The 15,866-nt window shown below is 38.7% G+C and overlaps 2 protein-coding genes across 13 annotated transcripts in view; one reads left to right on the forward strand and one right to left on the reverse strand.

The window, feature by feature from the left end:
* Positions 1–15,866, forward strand: part of PCNX1 (pecanex 1) — a 188,854-nt gene that overhangs the window by 115,976 nt on the left and 57,012 nt on the right. For 11 of the 12 annotated variants that reach the window (XR_007911684.3, XR_016226549.1, XM_051826049.3 and 8 more), the window contains 6 exons: positions 134–166; positions 3,857–4,028; positions 4,499–4,609; positions 6,804–6,895; positions 13,213–13,322; positions 13,718–13,823. Coding sequence is in view for 10 of the 12 variants with exons in the window: in XM_051826049.3 (XP_051682009.2) it covers positions 134–166; positions 3,857–4,028; positions 4,499–4,609; positions 6,804–6,895; positions 13,213–13,322; positions 13,718–13,823 (624 nt within the window). In the remaining 2 variants the exon portion in view is untranslated. The remainder of the gene's footprint in view (positions 1–133; positions 167–3,856; positions 4,029–4,498; positions 4,610–6,803; positions 6,896–13,212; positions 13,323–13,717; positions 13,824–15,866) is intronic. The other variant, XM_051826052.3, reaches the window with a different exon arrangement.
* LOC108175596 (uncharacterized) overlaps positions 1–15,866 on the reverse strand; it is a 157,956-nt gene that overhangs the window by 2,947 nt on the left and 139,143 nt on the right. The gene's annotated exons all lie outside the window — the stretch shown is intronic.

Consider the following 15,866-nt stretch of genomic DNA (forward strand, 5'->3'; position numbering starts at 1 on the left):
TCTTTGAGGCAGAGTTAATGTAGATCACTTCTTGATTGTGGAATAATTAGTTGGAGTCATTTCAGGAATTTTGAAAGAAGCAATATTGCCAGTTCCTCAGGAGTATAATCTGTCCCTTTTGTCTCATTATTAGAGCGTTCAGCCGGATTCTTCTTCTCCCAGACATGTAAGTCATTCTTCATACGGCTGTAACTTGTAGTTCCTTAATGTTCATCAAAGGACCTTGGTACATTTTTTTGAGCATGTGTCAAACTGAATTAAGATTTATGTTATTTTCTCATCTAAGATTTGATGTGCTATATAGATGATTGATTAGTCTGAAAGAAATGATGCTGATTGTGGTGTCTTAAGTCTTAATGGCAAATGCACATAGCAGTTCATTCTTTGATAGTCTGTTTCAGGAAAATATCAGTGAGGGAAACATGGTGCACATACACTGGTGATTACCTGATTATTTACACTTAATAGATTTTGAATATTGAAAAGTAAAATTTTAAAGTGACAAAAACTTCATATTATTTTGTTTTGGTAATCATTAGGAGCAAGAATAAAGAATAATGTATCAGTCTGGTGTTAAGACTTTGGACTAAGCAATGAGATGCAAACTTTGTTAATTACTGTATGACTTTAGACAAAAATATTATCTTCCTAGTCCTATTTATTGTGAAGTATGATCCAGTTTTAAGGTAATTTGAGTATTTATTTCATAGAAAGACCAACGGGTAGTCTCTTTAAAGTAGCACAAAAATAACCTCCAAGAAATATTTCGTGGTGATACTTTCTTTCGTGAATGTAATTACTATTTAATTATTATTTTCTTTTTTTTTAACTTTTATTTAATAAATACAAATTTCCAAAGTACAGCTTTTGTATTACAGTGGCTTTTTCTGCCCCATAACTTCCCTCCCACCCGCAACCCTCCCATCTCCCACTCCCTCTCCCATTGCATTCACATCAAGATTCATTTTCAATTATCTTTATATACAGAAGATCAATTTAGTATATATTAAGTAAAGATTTCAATGGTTTGCACCCACACAGAAACACAAAGTGTAAAGTACTGTTTGAATACTAGTTATAGCATTAATTCACATTGTGCAACACATTAAGGACAGTGATCCTACATGGGGAGTAAGTGCACAGTGACTCCTGTTGTTGACTTAACAAATTGGCACTCTTGTTTATGGTGTCAGTAATCACGCTAGGCTCTTGTCATGAGTTGCCAAGGCTATGGACGCCTTTTGAGTTCGCCAACTCTGATCTTACTTAGATAAGGTCATAGTCAAAGTAGAAGTTATCTCCTCCCTTCAGAGAAAGGTAACTCCTTCTTTGATGATCCGTTCTTTCCACTGGGATCTCACTCGCAGAGATCTTTCATTTAGTTGTTTTTTTTTTTTTTTTTTTAATATTTTGCCAGAGTGTCTTGGCTTTCCATGCCTGAAGTACTCTCACGGGCTCTTCAGCCAGATCCGAATGCCTTAAGGGCTGATTCTGAGGCCAGAGTGCTGTTTAGTAGGACATCTGCCATTCTGTGAGTCTGCTGTGTATCCCACTTCCCATGTTGGATCATTCTCTCCTTTTTAATTCTCTCAGTTAGTATTAGCAGACACTAGCCTTGTTTATGTGATCCCTTTGACTCTTAATCCTATCATTATGATCATAATCCTATCATTATGATCAATAGTGAACCGAAACTGATCACTTTGACTAGTGGGATGGCATTGATACATGCCACCTTGATGGGATTGAATTGGAATCCCCTGGCACATTTCTAACCCTACCATTTGGGGCAAATCAGATTGAGCATGTCCCAAATTATTATTTTCTTACTCATACACTTGAATAATTAATAGAATAGATGAGCAAAACATAACAAGGAGGCATTTCGACTGTTTATTCTTTTATAAGATGGTTTTGAAGTGTAATGATATGTGGAAGCATTGCTTTTAACTTTTATTTTGATGTAATATTAAAGATAAGTTGCAAGGAAAGCACAAAAAAATCCTGATAGTGTTCACGTGGATTCCCTATGTTAACATTTTGCTATATTTTGTAATCCCTTTCTAGCATATGATCTTTTTCTTTTTCATTTTTTCCTATTTTCCCGCAGACAGGACCCTTTACTTCTCAATATCTTAGTATATGTTTCCTAGAAACAGAGGTGTTCGTTTACATTAGTTGAATATAATTACCAAAAAGAAGACCACTGATGCATTGCCCATTTCTAATCTATGGATCTTATTTAGGTGTTTGCCCATTATTTCAGCTGGCAATACAAAACTCCCCTGGTCATGCAATTGGCATCTTATGTCACCTTTAATCTGGAGCAATCCTCACTATGTGTCTTCCAAGATACTGAAATGTTGATGGTACAGGCCCTGTATTTTGTAGACTGTCCCTTAATTTGAGTTTGTCCGATGGTTCTTTTTGATTACATGCATTTTTAGGTAGGAATACTCTAAAAGGAATAAATTCTTCGCAGTGTATATTGTCAAGAATTACATGAAGTTAATTTCACCTGTTATTGGTGATGTTGACTTTGATCTTTTGGAGAAACCTCTGCAGTATGGATTCTTTGCTGGGGGTGGAGGCCATGTCCTGTGCATTGCAAGATGTTCAGCCTCTTTCTTGACTGTCCCCACTAGATGCTAGTGGCATCCCCACCCCAAATGGGCACCAGAACTGTGGTTAGACATTGCCAAGTCTCCTTTAAGGAGTGAGACCCCCCACCACTCCGTCAAGAATTACTACTCTACCGTAATGTTTGTTATTTTTTTTCTCTTGGAGTTAACAAGTATCTTCTAGGCAAATACTCTAATGTGTCTTGTCCTATACCTATTTGTATACATACTAAAAAGAATGAGTTTATACGCATACCTTGGATTTCAATCCAGTATCACAGGGTGTATTCTCTTCTTCCTCCCCTTTGTGAGGGTACTTCCAAAAGTTCATGGAAAGTAGAATTAATGCATAAGTTCTTAATGGAAGTTTTTTTTTTTTTTTTTTTGCCACTGGTTCACCCTCCAATGGCTGCCGTGGCCGGCGCGCTGCGGCCGGCGCGCTGCGCTGATCTGATAGCAGGAGCCAGGTACTTATCCTGGTCTCCCATGGGGTGCAGGGCCCAAGTACTTGGGCCATCCTCCACTGCACTCCCTGGCCACAGCAGAGAGCTGGCCTGGAAGAGGGGCTACCAGGATAGAATCCGGTGCCCCGACCGGGACTAGAACCCGGTGTGCCAGTGCCGCAAGGCGGAGGATTAGCTTACTGAGCCGCGGCGCCAGCTTTAAATTTTTTTTTTTCTTAATGCAAGTTTTTTGAAATCCATGCAGTTTTCTTAAATAATAGTCTTTTTCCATCTATTACAAAAAAAATTCTTTGCAGCAAAATAAGCTCATACTTTTAATTCCATTTTTCTTTATGCTTTTGGAGTCCTGTCGTATATTATTCTCTCTGCAACCATATGAAGGCTGCTTTCATTGTGGGCATTTGATACAGCTGATTGTGCCACCAGTATTGCATAGCTGCATGCCTGGGTTCCCATCCTGACTGCTGCCTTTTCCATGCAGCTTCCTGCTCCTGGACTCCCTGGCAGGCAGTGAATGACTCAGAGTTGAATTCATGGCTCCTGATTTCAGCCTGACCCAGCCCCAGCTATTGTGGGAATTTAGAGAGTGACCCAGTGGATGGGAGCTCGCTTTCTCTCAATCAGTCAATCAATCAATCAATTCATTTTAAAGAAACTGCTTCTATATGGAAAAATTTTCTATGCTTAGAATATATGCCTTTGATGATCTCAGTAACTAGTTGTAACTCACAAAATTAACTAAACTGACTTTTTAAAAACTGTATTTTTCAGGGTCATAATCGTATCATTGCCTACAGTCGACCAGTTTATTTCTGTTTGTGTTGTGGTCTTATTTGGCTGTTGGATTATGGCAGCAGAAATCTTACTACAACCAAGTTTAAATTATACGGAGTAACCTTCACCAATCCATTGGTATTTATATCAGCCAGGGATTTAGTTATAGGTGAGTCATCATTAAAGTATCTCTGATCTTAACATTTAATATTTTTGTATACAAACAGTTCACTGTTAAGTAGATCAGTTCTATAGGTGAAATAGTTTTAATTAGCCTATTTTGCAATTCAGTGTAATTCTTTCTGAAGAACAAAACCATAGGGCTACTGTGAAGACAGACCCCGCTGATGAAAAATGCCGGCGTTCTGCTCCTGCAGCAGATACAGTGAAAGGTGTTCTTGTTGTTTCTCTAGCTTAGGTTCCCAATATAATGAATGTGTGAAATAATTTTAAAAAGTGTTTATAGTTGAAAAGATTGTATTTAAGATCTCACCAGTTATGTAGAGATAAATTAAATGCTTTTAAAAATTGCTTAGTAATTTGTGCTGATTTTTGGATTCCTTTTCATTGTTTATGATCTTTCAGTGAAAAAAAGATGGTTACAGTATATTTTTTAATATACTTTTCTTTCTTCTATAGTGTTTACTCTCTGTTTCCCAATAGTATTTTTCATTGGTCTCCTGCCTCAGGTCAATACATTTGTAATGTACCTTTGTGAACAACTGGATATTCATATCTTTGGTGGTAATGGTGAGTACTTCTTTATTGAAATTATAAATTACAGTATTGCTTTTATAGATCATAAAATAGTAAGGTGAATATTAAAATGCTTTTCCAATTTTTACTTTTTAGAGTTGATATTAGAAAAAAAATTAGAATTGAAGAGTGAGAAACAATTCATTTGTAGATAAGAAAAAGTAGTCATGTCTGCCACATTAGTGAAAGGGCCAAGAATAATGGGGATATTATGTAACAAGTGGTAAAATAATGTCTGAAACTAAAAGTTACAGTGAGCTTACATGGAGCCTGAATGGACATTAAAAGATCATCTGTCTCAAATAGATCCAAGTCCAATGCAGGCATCAAATTGTGGTTTTGAACTCATTTGTGTGTTTGATTGGTCTGTGTACTTAGTTTGTTTTATCTTTAGAATGGAAACATCAGAACCAGAATCTAAAAACATTTTGCTAAATAAGCCTTTGAGAAATACCTCTGCTTTTAAAGTAGAGTTTGTGGATGTGAAATGATAAACTTAGATAAACATATTCCCTTCCATTTATATTTCATTTATTTGTTTGAAAGACAGAGAGCACCCATCCACTCATTCACTCCCCAAGAGCTCACAACAGGTAGGACTGGGCAGTGTTGAAGCTGGGAGCAGAGAACTGAGTCTAGGCCTCCCATGTGGGTGGCAGTAACCCAGCTATTTGCACATCACTGTTGCTTCCCGGGGTCAGGAGCTGGAGTTGTGTTTGAAACACAGGCACTCTAATGTGGGATGTAGGCATCCTAACCAGCATCTTAACCAATAGGCTGACGGCCTGCTCCCGTATGTATATGTTGTTTAAAAAATAAGTTTGACCACATCATGTTACTCTAGAATGGACAGTCTCTCAGCAGCCAGTATGGCTAAAATACACTATTATTTAGTGTAGTAGTTTAAGACCTTACTAAAAGATGAGCAAGCGGCTCGAGAAAATATATGAAAAGGAAAGAAATTACTGTAACTGGCCGGCGCCGCGGCTCACTAGGCTAATCCTCCACCTTGTGGCGCCGGCACACCGGTTTCTAGTCCCGGTCGGGGCGCCGGATTCTGTCCCGGTTGCCCCTCTTCCAGGCCAGCTCTCTGTTGTGGCCAGGGAGTGCAGTGGAGGATGGCCCAAGTGCTTGGTCCCAGCACCCCATGGGATACCAGGAGAAGCACCTGGCTCCTGCCATTGATCGGATCAGTGCGGTGCGCTGGCCGCGGCAGCCATTGGAGGGTGAACCAATGGCAAAGGAAGCCCTTTCTCTCTGTCTCTCTCTCACTGTTTTCTCTGCCTGTCAAAAATAAAAAATAAAAAAAAAGAAATTACTGTAACTTTATAGTCTTTTTCATATTTCACAATTGCAGTCCTTATCTTTTCAAGCATGTACATTTGAAATCATGTCTGCTGATAGTGTCGATATTATGACTTAAATATTAAATAGAAATGAAGCATTTTCATGTTGCTGTGTCTCATACTAGAATATTTTTAATGCTTTGAAAATTCTTTGAAGGTATGTAAATTGAGTCAAAGCTGGTTCCGTCAACCTGCATGACTAAATGGGTAGAAGACAGTTTCAGTGTTTACAAACTGGTGTTGGAGTTAAACTCATCCAGATAATATGGAGAAGACTTAGTGTAGACAGTTAAAACAGTGGGCTTTGATTTAATTTATAAACTCATATAAGGTAGTTTTATATTTAATAAAGAATTTCTTTCCTACAGATTTCTTTTATGATCATCTAACATTGCCACTAAAGAAAATCCGCCATCCATATTTTAAAAACAAAATCTATATCTCTTACCACCTGTACTCCTTATTAATTTTCTTTCTTTTTTTGTTTTTTTTAGTAATTAGTAAGTGAGAATTAATTAACACGTGAGAATACAGTTCCTTTCCAGGACTCTGTAGGCTTTATTGTCCAATACTTTTTGTTAACATGAGATTCATTCTTGAAATATAATACTGTGTATGTATAATTTCGTTTTGCTACATTACTCCCAAGATACATTTTGTCGTGAAGCAGATTATGGATAGCAGATTTTTGTCATGTCAGAATCTTTTGAAACTAACTAAGTTTGCACCAAATTGAGTAGATATTTATCTCTGGTAATCACAACATTTTAAATGTGTCTCATTGACCCTTCAACATCTATGGATGTTTACAAAATAATGGTTTCTCTTTTCCTTTTGTCTAGCCACCACCAGCCTACTTGCAGCACTGTACAGCTGTGTCTGTAGCATTGTGGCTGTTGCCTTACTGTATGGATTGTGCTACGGAGCTTTAAAGGTGAGAAAGACATGGTAGTGTGTTGTTTTTAAGGCTGTGTTCCTGTATGAAGTATTTCTTGTGTGAAGATCATTTTAAACTAATAATTTGATTATTACCCCCTTCCCACCCCATGCCATGTTAGCATTCATTTCCATGTCTTTATGGGCTGAACATGGTTCTCAATCAGTTCAAATTTGAAAGTAACCTAACATTTAACTGTTATTGAAAGAAAATTCTCTTCCATGCAGTAATCATAGGTTATTATTAGAAATGGGCTGGCTTTGCAGCATAGCAGGTTAAGGTGCCACTCACAGTTGCCAGCATCCCATATAGGTGCCAGTTCGAGTTCTGGTTACTCCACGTTTGATCTAGCTCCCTACTTATGCTCCTGGGAAAGCAGCAGCAGATGACCCAAGTTCTTGGGCCTCTGCCACCTTCGAGGGAGATCTGGAGTAGCTCCTGGCTCCTGCCTTCAGCCTGGGCCAGCCACCACCACTATGGCCAGATAGAAGATCTGTCTCTCTCTCTCTCCCTCCCCCACCCTGGCTCTCTCGCTGTAACTCTGCCTTTCAAATATATAATATAAATAAATTAGAAACAGACCTGAAACTAGGCTCATCTGTGATAGGGGTAGGCATGGCAATTGCAAAATCTGAAGTTAGTTTTTGATTCTGAGTAAAGAATTTATATAGCCATATTTTATGTCATGGTTTCTTTAAACTTTACAAGAACAAGTCCAGGCCAGCGCCGTGGCTCACTTGGCTAATCCTCCACCTGCAGCGCTGGGACCCCGGGTTCTAGTCCTGGTTGGGGCACCGGGTACTAGTCCCAGTTGCTCCTCTTCCAGTCTAGCTTTCTGCTGTGGCCCGGGAAGGCAGTGGAAGATGGCCCAAGTGCTTGGGTCCCTGCACCCGCATGGGAGACCAGGAGGAAGTACCTGGATCCTGGCTTCAGATTGGCACAGCGCTGGCCGTAGCAGCCATTAGAGGAGTGAACCAATGGAAGGAAGAATTTTCTCTCTGTTTCTCTCTCGCTGTCTATAACTCTCTCTCTCTCTCTTTGTCTCTCTCTCTCTCACTGTCTAACTCTGCCTGGCAAAAAAATAAAAATTAAAAAAAACCTAAAAGAACAAGTTCAGAGAATACAAGTTAAGATAGAGGCTAGTAAAAATAAAAAAATTTAACATCATTATTGAGTCAGAAGCATCTGGATGATCATTATGAGCTCTGTTGTCAAACTGTAAACGTAAAAGTTTTCAGTTTTTGTTTTTAAAGATTTGTTTATATTTTTGAAAGAGTTACAGAGAGAGAAGGAGAGACACAGAGAAAGAAGTCTTTCATCCACTGGTTCACTCCCTGAATGGCCTCTGCTAGCCAAGGCTGGTTCCTGGCCAAAGCCAGGAGCTTCTTCTAGGTCTCCCACATGGGTGCAGGGACCCAGGGACTTGGGTCATCTGCTACTGCTTTCCTAGGCACAAAGCATGGAGCTGGATCAGAAGTGGAGCAGCTGGGACTAGGACCAGCACCTATATGGGATGCCAGCACTGCAGACAGTGGCTTAATCTGCTACACCACACACTGGCCCCAAATTTTCAGTTTTTACAGACAATTTTCAACTTATGTATACTTCTGAGTTTTTAAAAATTATTAATTTAAGGCAGTCAGAGAGTAATAGAGTTGAAAGGACTCTGAAAAGTTGGAGTGTCCTTGGTTGCTTCATGTATTGAACACTTACCATATCCAGGTACTCTACTAAAAGTTATTCCTTGCTTTTAAGGAGCTTAAAGGTTAGCTGTGATTAACAAGTCAATCCATATAGTCAATACAGATTGTAATTACGGCTATGAAATCAGAGTGCTATGGGGATAAAAAATAAGATAACCTTATTCAGCCAAAGAATGATAAAACAATCTTCTAGGGGGGTGGTTTTAATCAAAACTCGGTGGCTTTAGCCAAAACTCGAAAGACAAAAAAGACTTAGTTGAAGCAAGGTATGAAGAGCCGTAGAGTTGTAGAGAAAATATATAGAGGGAACAGCAGATAATTTGGAAGTGCTAGAGTTTTGATTACATGGGGAAAGGCTAGAAAGAGAAGAGCTGGATTATGCACTATCTTTCATCCTGAATGCATTGGGATGAAGATTAAAGAGCATCAGCGTATCTGAGTTAAGGCAAGCAAGTTATTAAAATCGCAAGTTAGAAAGAGTACTTGTCTCCAGCATGAAGGAGCTGGAAGTCGAGGTGGAGGGGGATCACAACGGAGAAATTGTTGTGCTTTCATCTTGAAGTTAGGAGGCTCCTATGAACATATCTGGGGGCTGGCTGAATAAAGAGAAAAGAGCCAGAATAGGATTTGGGAGGATTGCTGGAGAGGGTGAGAGAGTGGCAGTAATGCCCAGAGTTGGAAACGTTGGAGTTTGGTGAGGATGGGTATTGTTTACATTTGGACACTGCATTTCTTGATATTTATAGATGCATAGTAGGTGGTTATGCGAGTTAGTAATAGATTTAGAAATCATGAACAAAATAAAGTGTAAAACAAAAAAGGTTGCTAATGAGGACTGACAGAAGACAGTGGATGAGGAAGGCACTCAGAAAGGCCAATACTTAAATGTTGGAGAAAACAGGATCCTACAAAGGGAACTTCAGAGGCAATTGAATTCGTGAATCTGGCCATTAACAGAATATTGGTAACTTAACCAAAGCAGCTTCTGTGGCCTTTTGGTTAAGGAAGCCAGAATAATATTAATATAAGTGTAGGTTTGAAGAGGTATTAAGGAAATGTGTTCTACTCTTTCTAGAATATAGTTGAGAAGTTTGTGCATATGATGGGAGTTTTCTGATTGTTGTGTTTTAAAAGCATCTGAGAATTGATTGCATTTACAGAAGCGGGTAACAAAATCTGGTACAAGGGAGATAATTATGGAACTAAACCCAGCAAAGAAGTAGCGACAGTAAGATCCAAATCCATGCCTCTCTCATGTGTCCTACCTTTACACCACCCCAGTACAGGTTTTAGGTCTGTGTTTGGAGTCATGTTTTGGAAAGTGAATCATTATTTGAAACTGTAATCCTGGAAGTCTGGTTGACAAAGGCCTTTTGAACTGTAATGATGTGGCAGAACAGTGGCAGTTATAAAGCTGCCAGCCTGTCTCCTATGCCCTGAAGCAGTCAGGGAGGTAACATGGTCCTGTTTTCTGGGCTACAGCTTTTGCAATAAACAGTTTATTTTTAGATATGACAGTTCTTCATAAAATTCATGGAAAATATTTATTATGGCAAAACTGTACCTAGATTTCAGGAGTTTTTTTTTGCACCAAAGTAAACTTATTTTTTAATTTGATTTTTCCCATGAAGCTTTTGAAGTACTCATCTTATTGATTATAGTAGGCCAGCGTCGCGACTCAATAGGCTAATCCTCCGCCTGTGGCACCAGCACACCAGGTTCTAGTCCTGGTTAGGGCGCCGGATTCTGTCCTGGTTGCCCCTCTTCCAGGCCAGCTCTCTGCTGTGGCCGGGGAGTGCATTGGAGGATGGCCCAAGTGCTTGGGCCCTGCACCCGCATAGGAGACCAGGAGAAGCACCTGGCTCCTGGCTTCAGATCAGTGCACCGGCCACAGGGGCCATTGGAGGGTGAACCAACGGTGAAGGAAGACATTTCTCTCTGTCTTTCTCTCACTGTCCACTCTGCCTGACCCCCCAAAAAAAGAAAAATTATAGTATAATAATCTATATACTCGTGTATATGAACAAAGACTATATACAAAATTTTCATTATAGAAGCATTTATAATGGCAAAAGCTAGAAATTACCCAATATCTATTGTTTGTGACTGATTCTATTAGTTATAGTGTAGCCAAATATTGGAATGCTATGTAGCCACAAAAAAAAAAAGATTTGTATGCAATAATATGGAGTGATTTCCAAAAATTACTATTGAATTTATTCTTTTTTAAAGGAAGGCAATATGCCAAAGAATTGATGCTTCTTTCTTTGTGCTTTTTAAAAAGCATATACAAAAGGCTTTAAATATTCATATTTTATAGAGAGAAATAGAATAATTATGGAAGAACACTAAAAATATGAGAACAGTGGTGACTCCCTGGATAATTGAAGTCATTGAGAAACTATTGTATACCTTTAGGAATAGTTTAAGTTATTTTGCCTGTTGACTAATACAAGAGTACTTCAAGAAATTTGTGGAAAACAAAATTAAAAGATCAGTTTATTCTTTTGCAAAAATCTTTGAAAACCACGCATGAGAGGGGTCTTGAGAAAATTTGTGCAGGGAGTATACATTTGGCAAAGTGGTTAAGATGCCGTTTGTGATTCCCACATTCCATATTGAATTGCCTGGGTTTGTATGGTGACTCTGATTCTGATTCCAGCTTCCTGCTAATGCTCACCCTAGAAGGCAGCAGATGATAGCCCAGCTACTTGGGTTGCTGCCACCCAGATGAGAGGCTCAATGAATCGTATTATGCCTTGTGCAGCCTTGAGTGTTCCAGGCATTTGGGGAGTAAACCAGTAAACAAAATATCTTCCCTGCCCACCTTTCAAAAAATAAAGTTTGTAAAAATGAGCACTATGAAAAATCTATTCATGGGTCTCAAAAATATTTTACACCCAAGTAAAGTAACCTTTAGTTCATTTTTGCCATAACACTTTGCTATACCCATGTGTATGCTTCAGTGTCTTGTTTCCTGATTTTGGCATTACTTAATGTTTGTTCTTGGTTTTCATTTTAGAAAGCAGAATGTTTAGCTCATTAAAAGCTAAAAATTTCTAAGACCAATTTAGTGCATTCTTTTTTTTCTTTTTTTGTTAAAGATTTATTTATTTATTTGAAAATCAGAGTTACACAGAGAAAGAAGGAGAGGAAGAGAGAGAGAAGAGGTCTTGCATCCGCTGGTACACTCCCCAGTTGACTGCAACAGCTGGAGCTGTGCCAATCCAAAGCCTGGAGCCAGGAGCTTCTTATGGGTCTCCCACATGGTGCAGGGGCCCAAGGATTTTCCTAGGCTATAGCAGAAAGCTAGATTGGAAGTGGAGCAGCTGGGATTCGAACCGGCGCCCGTGTGGGATGCTGGCACTGCAAGACAGTGGCTTTTCCCACTACGCCACAGCACTGGCCCCCACTTTAGTGCATTCTCTTAAAATGTGTAAACTTCGTAGATGTTATATTTCTTAGAGATTTCTGGAATTTTGATCATTGCCAGTATACATTAAAGCAAAAATATTTAGATCTTCTAAGGAGTCAAAACCCATTACTGTGGGTCGAACAAACACACCATTCAGTCCTAGGGTCTACATTAGCTTCCTTAAGCAGCTGGACTCTGTTTTTCATAGTTTGTAGCCCTACTCCCACTCCTGAGTCAGAATCCATTAACTGGGTTTTGTTTTGCTTTTTTGTTTGTCTGGTTAGTGACTCATTAGAGGTAATAGTTAATATCAGTTAGTTTATATGTAATTTGTAAGTTAGGAAAATGCCTTAGTTCCAGCTGCCGTAACAGAGGAACATCCTGGGTGACTTAACAATGAAAGTTTACTTCTTGCGGTTCTTCTGAAGGCTGGAAGTCCAAGATCAGGATGCCTGCATAGCTGGGCTCTGATGAGAGCCCCCTTCCAGGTTGCACACAGCTGACTTCTTGTATCTTCACCTGCTGTATAAAGGACCAGGGAGCTCACTGGGGTCTCTTTACAAGGATGCCACTCCTGTTCGTGACCTTACTACCTTTCAAAGGTCCCACCTCCTAATACCAGCTCAGCACACGTTTTAGGGGCTCTCAAACAACAGGAGGTGTTCATGGGTTGCTTTGACTGCATGAAAACCTAAGTTCTTAATCTAAATAAGATAAACAAGTCATTTTGAGATTAACTTAACGTGATTCCTTTTTTGTGAAAATAAGTAATGTACACCTGTGTAATCTGTACCCCATCAAGATACAAAACAATTCCATAGTCCTTTAAAGATTTTGGCTTCTCCTCAAAGCAGCCATACATTCAATGTAATTCCAATGAGATGGATTACTTTTTGGAATTTTGACTGTTTTAAAAGTTCTTTTGGAAGAGTACATGTGTGAGAAGACCAAGACAGTTCCGAAACACAACAGTAAATCCGGATCTTGGTGCTGAGATGGGGAGTGAACCAGCAGATGAAAGATCTCTGTTTCTCCTTTTCTCTGTCTGTAACTCTACCTTTCAAATAAATAAATAAATCTTTAAAAAATGTTGTTGAATTTAACTTGTGTTTCTTCAAAATACTGACATAAAAGGATTACATACATGGTAGATGGTAAATTCAGAAGCATATCAATCTATTAACTTTTTTTGATAGGATTCTTGGGATGGTCAGCATATTCCAGTACTTTTCTCCATCTTTTGTGGTTTATTAGTAGCAGTATCCTATCATCTCAGCCGACAAAGCAGTGATCCATCTGTACTTTTGTAAGTAAAATCAGTTTTTATTAAGTTAAAGAAATAAAATAAGTTGGTATTTCTTTCAGGTAACTTCCAAAATCTCTTTTCCATTGCCTTTCCAAAATGCTATTGGCCTGATCTATTGCTGTGAATTAGGTTTCAGAATATACTAAGTGTGACTCGTTGTAACCATGTTAGTTGAGAGTGTTAGTTTTTGCCTCCAAGTATTAAAACGTTTAATATAAATTTTTTCACTATGTGCTTATTTGTGATACCTTAAACTTTTTAGAATTTCTTATTTGCTACCAATGAAATATACTTGAATCACTTGGTTTTCTATCATACACTTTATTTGGCATTTTAATTATTGATTTTCAGATTTTATCTGTATTAATTATTTTCTCTCTCCTTTTAATGTAAAGCTCTCTGGTGCAATCCAAAATTTTTCCAAAAACAGAAGAGAAAAATCCAGAAGACCCTCTGTCTGAAGTAAAAGATCCATTGCCTGAAAAACTTAGAAATTCTGTTGTAAGTTTTAGCTCTTTTTTTTTCTAAAGATTTATTAATTTATTTGTAAGGTGGAGCTGCAAAGAGAGAGAGAGAGAGAGATCATCCATTCTCTGGTTCACACTCCAAATGGCCTCAATGGCCAAAGCTGGGCCAGATTGAAGCCGGGAGCCAGAGCTTCATCTGGGTCTTCCGCCTGGGTGCTGAGGCCCAAGCACTTGAGCCGTCTTCTGCTGCTTTCCCAGGCACCTGAACAGGGAGCGGGATTGGAAGTGGAGGAGGCAGGAGTTGAACCCATACAGCATGCAGGTGTCGGAGGTTGCAGTTTTACTAGCCAGGCCACAACACTGGCCCAAGTTTTAGCTTTTGAAATCACCTAAAAGACACATTTTAGAGATTTGATCATATTATATAATGAACCCTTTTTGAAAGTTTTTAGTAATTCTTGAAAAGGGTAGTTACATTGACTGAGATTAATAATACATTGTTGGCTGTCTTCATTTCAAATTTTGACATGCAGATCAAACATTTGTAAGCCGAAAATCCGAAGTACTCCAAAATCTGAAAGTTTTTGAGTGCCACACATGGAAAATGCCACAGTCAAAAATGCAGGCACACGAAAGATACTGTGTAAAATTACCTTCAGGCTCTGTGTATAAGGTATTATATGCTGCACATGTGAATTTCATGCTTAGATTTTGATTTCATCCCCAAGAGATCTCATGTATATGCAGACAGTCTCAAATCCAAAAACAATCTGAATCTAAGACACTTTTGGCCCAAGCATTTCAGATAACGGATACTCAGTATGAAAGAAATGCTCATTCCTTAAACTTGGTTTCTGTGTAGTATGATACATTAAACATTTCTTTTTATGTCAAGTAAAATTAACTATTTTTATTGGTCATAGAATTTTTAATCTTATTCAGTTTAGGATCTTAAATGTGGATACAATGGTTCCCTCTTATCCTTGATTTTGCTCTCTCTGACTTTACTTTCCACAGTTTCAAATACCTGGAGTTAGCCTTAGTCTGAAAATATTAAATGGAAGATTTCAGAAATAAGCATTTCATAAGTTTTAAGTTATATACCATTGTTAGTAGCATGATGAAATCTCACTTTGTAGGTCATTGTTCAGTAAAAGCGTGCTGTTGATGCTCCCACCTCTTTAATGATGTAGTGGCTTTCTGGGCTGTTGGTGTAGCATGGAGCAATCCACATTGTTCATAGTTTCAGACATCACAGGAGGGTCTCAAATAAGGGAGGACTAGTGCATTAACTTTTTTAAGGCACATTTTGTTGTTGTTTCTTGTTGATAAAAATTATGTCCATGTAAGTCATTTACTAGTCTTAGAGGGTTTTGTTTCTCAAGGACAGTCTGAAAAGTGGGTGTGTTTTCTAGGTTGAAGTAGACACCAACAGCCTGTACCAAATTAACATACTTAAGTAAATTCTAAAGTATTGTAATTCAGTGAATTATAATGTTGGCTGTATTTATTTAATTGTTTGACAAACGAATACTGTAGGTTTCCTATCTGCTTTGTAGAATAAAACATTCTTGGTTCTGTTTTACGTTATTTCCATTTATGAAAGACTGAATTTATATAAATGTTGAATAAGTAATATTTACTTTGAATGGATTTGGGCTGTTGACATATTCTTTAGAAAACTTTAGAGTCTGGCGCCGTGGCTCATTAGGCTAATCTTCTGCCTGTGGCACCGGCACCCCAGGTTCTAGTCCCGGTTGGGGCACCAGATTCTGTCCCGGTTGCTCCTCTTCCAGGCCAGCTCTCTGCTGTGGCCCAGGAGGGCAGGGGAGGATGGCCCAAGTGCTTAGGCCCTGCACCCGCATGGGAGACCAGGAGAAGCACCTGGCTCCTGGCTTCAGATTGGTGCAGCGCTCTGGTCGTAGTGGCCATTTAGGGGGTGAACCAACAGAAGGAAGATCTTTTTCTCTGGTGCACTCTCTCTCTCAGTGTCTAACTCTGCCAGTCAAAAAAAAAAAAAAAAAAGAAAGAGAGAGAGAGAGAGAAAGAGAGAAAGAAAACTTTAGAAATACAAAGC

This window comes from Oryctolagus cuniculus, chromosome 20 (genome assembly GCF_051225735.1).
Source record: "Oryctolagus cuniculus isolate XC-2025 breed Fujian yellow rabbit chromosome 20, ASM5122573v1, whole genome shotgun sequence".
Taxonomy (NCBI): domain Eukaryota; kingdom Metazoa; phylum Chordata; class Mammalia; order Lagomorpha; family Leporidae; genus Oryctolagus; species Oryctolagus cuniculus.